The following is a 5,991-nucleotide window of genomic DNA, read 5'->3' as shown; positions in this document are numbered from 1 at the left end:
CACAAACCTTTTTAATTATACTTCAAAACTCTTCATACGAAATACAAACGATTCATAAGGAGAATTTTTAATATTTAGTTATGTTGGCTAACTACATACTGTAAAAATGGTTAATTTTTTATAATTATTCTAATTACTCACAAACGTTTTTAATCACACTTCAAACATCTTCATACGAAATACAAACGATTCCATAAGGAGATTTTTGGTTGGCTGAAAAATTTCCGGCTAACTTAATACGAATCACCCTTAGGCCCAATTCCACAACTCACTTTAACCGAAGTTTAACTCAACGACATATATACATAGACCAAGCATTCCCCTGTTTTTATTATAGCAGCGAGTGACGCCAGATGTTGGCAGTTTGAGACTGAGGTCCGAATTCATAGTCGTTTCTCAAATCTTAAGACTAGAGAATTTCTTAAATCTATCCTAATGCGACCATTTCATTGGTTGAATAAGATAGCTCAACCAATGAAATGGTCGTATTAGGATAGATTTAAGAAATTCTCTAGTCTTAAGATTTGAGAAACGACTATGAATTCGGACCTGAGAGAGATAGTTGATTTGCGTCTACTGCTTTCTCACTCTTGGCATGTATGACAGCAAGAGCTACTATACGCCATCTGCACCTAACCTTTTTTTTGCTGAATAAAGCGCTTAACTTTTGTAATCCGAAGCGATTCAATAACTATTAATAAAAAAGAAATATTAAGACAAAGAAAATATTTTCTTATTTATTAAAATATGGTTTTTTGCTGCATTTGTGGTGTGCACTTAAGACACAAATCAGATGGAATTCGGTTTCACAGGTATAGAAATATATATTATAATAATATAGTATAATTTGTAAAATGTTAATATATAAAAATAGAATTGAATTGGAATTTTAATATATTTACAACAAAACTGCATATATTTTCAGATTGCCAAAGAACATAATAAGAAAGAAACAATGGCTTGCAGCAATACAAAAGAAAATAAAAAATGTTTCATATACTGAAAACTCTGTTATATGTAGCCAACATTTTACAAAAGATTGCTTTACCATAACAGGTTGTGGAAAAATTTATTTAAAAACAGATACAATACCAACTATATTTGATATGCCATTAAGAAATGTATATAATAGCACTAAAGTGGTATGTAAAAGTTAACATTTAATTTTAATTTTGTTGTAATGATCACGTGACATATATACACTCAAACACACAGTTATAAGGAAATGTATATTTATAAAATAAATTTGTGAATAAAATAAATTCTTACATTACAAAGGATCAGCAGATACAGCAGCCATATACATGTGATACAAGGACTACAGAGGAATATAATATTGCAAAAAATCAACAGATGCAACCAGACATATGCGATACAGGTGCAAGTACAGAGAAATCATTGGTAAAACAGATAATGGGAGAAACAGATAACAGGAGAAACACATGTATCTATTCTAAAGTACAACGAACAACGAAGTTTGGTTTCACTAACAGGTACAGTAACGAAAAAAAATTAGTTTTTAATGATTTATTTATTGTTAATTTAAAAATAATATATATCCATATATTTGTTACATAGCACAAATTTAAATATGTCTAATATATATGAAGAGCCTTCATATAAGTTGGAAAAACAAGAGGAAGAAATAAAAATGTTAAAAAATAAACTAAAAACGTATCAACAGAAGTGCAGAAGATTGAATACAAAAGTATTATCATTGACTTCTCTTGTAAAGCATTTAAAAGATAAAAAATTATTATCTGTAGACGCTGCTGAATTATTACAAGTACTGATTAACAGCACAAATTCTCAATATATACGATATGAGCAAGAAACATTAAAAGCAGTTGCATTTGTATGACTCAGAATCAATTGCAATTTCAAAAGAAAGCACATATGCTATTTACAAAAAAAGTACGTAATCATGTTACTACAAGTGAAATGTGTATATATGTGTGTGTGTGTGTGTGTGTGTGTGTGTGCGTGCGCGTGCGTGTATATATATATATATATATATATATATATATATATATATATATATAAATAAAGAATTTACAATTTTTCTTGTTATTTGTAAAATCCATCTCCTATAAATATAATTTATATAAAGTTACATAAAATTATATAATTATATAAAATTATGTATTATATAAAATTTTTATTAATTAATAATGTCTTTATAAAACTCATTCCTTAATTTATTCTAACTGTTTTTACATTTTTCTTTTATACCTTTTCCAAAATACATATAATAGAACTTTATTTTTATATTTATTTTAAGCATTTTTTATATTTCTTTCGTATATTTTACATTTTTTTACATAGTCTATAATTTATTTATAATTTCTTTTTCACATTTTCACATATTTACTCTTCTATATCAATTCTATATACTTAACCTATAATAACCTTAACAATACAAATATGGCGACTATTGACAGCATTCTAAGCTAGAGTGAGAAAGTAGTAGACGCAAAACAACTATCTCTCTCAGTCGCAAACTGCCAACTTCTGGCTTCACTTTTTAGAGAGAATGCTTGGGCCCATATTCTGAATCCTCTTTTATCGATAAAAGTGCTCCTAAAAGCGGCCTGTAGCCAATCAGAAGGCTTATATGCCACTTTTAGAGGCATTTTTATCGATAAAAGAGGATTCAGAATATGGGCCTTGGTCTATGTATATATGTCGTTGGGAACTAGGCCTTAGGCCCAGTTCCACAATTTACTTTACCGGAAGTTTAACTCGTTAAAGAAGGATTTACATTACGTTCAATGTCCGATGTATGACGTCTGATTGGATACAATGGTCCATATTCTGAATCCTCTTTTATTGATAAAAGTGCCTTTAAAAGTGGCTTATAAGCCTTCTGATTGGCTGTAAGCCACTTTTAGAGGCACTTTTATCGATAAAAGAGGATTCAGAATATGGACCAATGGGTTTGGGACGTAAATCCTCCTTTAACGAGCTAAACTTCGGTTAGAATAAGTTGTAGAACTGGGCCTTAAGCGTCGTCTACAATGAGATTTTAAGGAGACTTTAGGCGTAAGACTTAAGAAATTGACCAATCACAGTCAAGTATTAAGAGAATACTCGACTGTGATTGGTCAATTTCTTAAATCTTACGCCTTAAGTCTCCTTAAAATCTCATTGTAGACGACGCATTAGGGCCGCTTCGACCAAACTCCGATTAACTCAATCGTTGATTAAAGGGTTGCCAACATGACAAAATAATTCAGTGTGACCAATTGTATTTCTAACAATATACAGAGAGAAGCCAATATAATTGTAGAAATACAGTATATCGTCAGAAATACAATTGGTCATACTGAATTATTTTGTCATGTTGGCAACCCTTTAATCAACGATTGAGTTAATCGGAGTTTGGTCGAAGCGGCCCTTAAGAAATTGACCAATCACAGTCGAGTATTCTCTTAATACTTGACTGTGATTGGTCAATTTCTTAAGTTTTACGTCTTAAGTCTCCTTAAAATCTCATTGTAGACGCCGCATAAAGCGTCTTCTACAATAAGATTTTAAGTCTACGCCTTAAAATCCCATTGTAGACGCTGCTTTAAGCGCTTAAAGCGGCGTCTACAATGGGATTTTAAGGAGACTTAGGCCCGATTGCACCAACATTATTTTAGCTTTAAGCGAAACTTAAATATATGTCTGTCTTTATTTATTTAGAAAGAAAGATAAAGATAGACATATATTTAAGTCTCGCTTAAAGCTAAAATAACCGTATATATAGTACTCCTATATTGCTAACTCAGTAGGAGTGAGCGAAAACATAACGGTGCAGACGATACCTTCTCTCTCGCACAGTTAGTCTGCTTTAGCACTTTTGCGCATGCGTCAAATATATATATGGGCATGCACTGCCATATATATATTTGACGCATGCGCAAAAGTGCTAAAACAGACTAAATGTGCGAGAGAGAAGGTATCATCTGCACCGTTATGTTTTCGCTCACTCCTCCTACTGAGTTAGCAATATAGGAGTACTATATATAGGGTGATCCAGAACAAACGTTTGTCTTTAAAAAAATAAATTGTCGAGTCTATTCTAAGACGATTTTCCCTTTACCAAAATTGTCTACGAGGCTTAATTTTTAAATTATTAAATAAAATAGTTTGCGAATTACGGAACGAGTACAAGAGGTAGACAGGGACGGCGCAACTCACCGTCCGATACAGGCGATCATGTGGGGCGTTCGACGCGATCAGCTGATTGCTGCACACGATGAGTATAACAATCAGTGTGTGTGTGTGTGTGTGTGGTGTATTTATGCACGCGTATCCACACATGCACCGTACTCTCTCTCTTTCTCTCTCTCTCTCTCCCTCTTTCTCTCTCACTCACTCACTCACTCACTTATTCTTACCTTAATAATGAGATTCTTCATACTGCTGATAAATAGCAGTGCCCAGTGTGTTGCACGATAATAATCGTCGTCGACGAGACGTCGTTTCTTCAGCACGCAGTCTGACACATCGTCAAATAAGCGAAGTTTTTTCTTTCATCACTTTCGACACTTACAAATTTACTCGCGCACTTAATCACTCACGATTGATAAAAGGAGGAATTTACCAACGGTTACGGTACGAATTTAATAAACGGTTAACGCATTTAATTATTAATTACACACTCGATTAAAGAAACACGTTAACAGAACGCGATACTCGATGCAAAGCGCGCGACGCGACGACCGACGACAAGCAGGTCAGGTTAGTACTAGCGCGTAATGCTACACGTTTATGTTTGGCAGCGCTAGAGGCGCTAGTACTAATCTGACCTGCTTGTCGTCGGTCGTCGCGTCGCGCGCTTTGCATCGAGTATCGCGTTCTGTTAACGCGTTTCTTTAATCGAGTGTGTAATTAATAATTAAATGCGTTAACCGTTTATTAAATTCGTACCGTAACCGTTGGTAAATTTTTCCTTTTATCAATCGTGGGTGATTAAGTGCGCGAATAAATTTGTAAGTGTCGAAAGTGATGAAAGAAAAAACTTCGCTTATTTGACGATGTGTCAGACTGCGTGTTGAAGAAACGACGTCTCGTGGACGATGATTATTATCGTGCAACACACTGGGCACTGCTATTTATCAGCAGTAAGAAGAATCTCATTATTAAGGTAAGAATAAGTGAGTGAGTGAGTGAGTGAGAGAGAAAGAGGGAGAGAGAGAGAGAGAAAGAGAGAGAGTACGGTGCATGTGTGGATACGCGTGCATAAATACACCACACGCACGCACGCACGCACGCACGCACGCACGCACGCACGCACGCACGCACGCACGCACGCACGCACGCACGCACGCACGCACGCACGCACGCACGCACGCACGCACGCACGCACGCACGCACGCACGCACGCACGCACGCACGCACGCACGCACGCACGCACGCACGCACGCACGCACGCACGCACGCACGCACGCACGCACGCACGCACGCACGCACGCACGCACGCACGCACGCACGCACGCACGCACGCACGCACGCACGCACGCACGCACGCACGCACGCACGCACGCACGCACGCACGCACGCACGCACGCACGCACGCACGCACGCACGCACGCACGCACGCACGCACGCACGCACGCACGCACGCACGCACGCACGCACGCACGCACGCACGCACGCACGCACGCACGCACGCACGCACGCACGCACGCACGCACGCACGCACGCACGCACGCACGCACGCACGCACGCACGCACGCACGCACGCACGCACGCACGCACGCACGCACGCACGCACGCACGCACGCACGCACGCACGCACGCACGCACGCACGCACGCACGCACGCACGCACGCACGCACGCACGCACGCACGCACGCACGCACGCACGCACGCACGCACGCACGCACGCACGCACGCACGCACGCACGCACGCACGCACGCACGCACGCACGCACGCACGCACGCACGCACGCACGCACGCACGCACGCACGCACGCACGCACGCACGCACGCACGCACGCA

The 5,991-nt window shown here is 38.9% G+C and overlaps 1 protein-coding gene across 1 annotated transcript; it reads left to right on the top strand.

Annotated features, from left to right (window-relative positions):
• The first annotated feature begins 609 nt into the window (after positions 1-609).
• Positions 610-2,098, top strand: LOC145966898 (uncharacterized). Its single transcript, XM_083091330.1, has 4 exons — positions 610-812; positions 926-1,142; positions 1,279-1,493; positions 1,579-2,098. Exons 1-4 carry the CDS (start codon positions 748-750, stop codon positions 1,859-1,861), a joined length of 780 nt encoding a protein of 259 aa, XP_082947456.1. The 5' UTR covers positions 610-747; the 3' UTR covers positions 1,862-2,098.
• The last annotated feature ends 3,893 nt before the right edge of the window (positions 2,099-5,991 follow it).

The sequence above is a fragment of the Camponotus vicinus genome, unplaced genomic scaffold (genome assembly GCF_025532165.1).
Source record: "Camponotus vicinus isolate PSW18456_S1 unplaced genomic scaffold, iyCamVici1.0 SCAF_2, whole genome shotgun sequence".
Lineage (NCBI taxonomy): Eukaryota > Metazoa > Arthropoda > Insecta > Hymenoptera > Formicidae > Camponotus > Camponotus vicinus.
This window is presented reverse-complemented; position numbering and strand designations above follow the sequence as displayed.

What these genes read in the sequence shown, in the direction of transcription:
- LOC145966898 (XM_083091330.1), top strand. Translation starts at nt 748, where the DNA reads ATGGTTTTTTGCTGCATTTGTGGTGTGCACTTAAGACACAAATCAGAT. An exon ending in TATATAATAGCACTAAAGTG is followed by an intron (nt 1,143 to 1,278) that starts GTATGTAAAAGT and finishes TACATTACAAAG; the next exon opens with GATCAGCAGATACAGCAGCC. An exon ending in AAGTTTGGTTTCACTAACAG is followed by an intron (nt 1,494 to 1,578) that starts GTACAGTAACGA and finishes TTTGTTACATAG; the next exon opens with CACAAATTTAAATATGTCTA.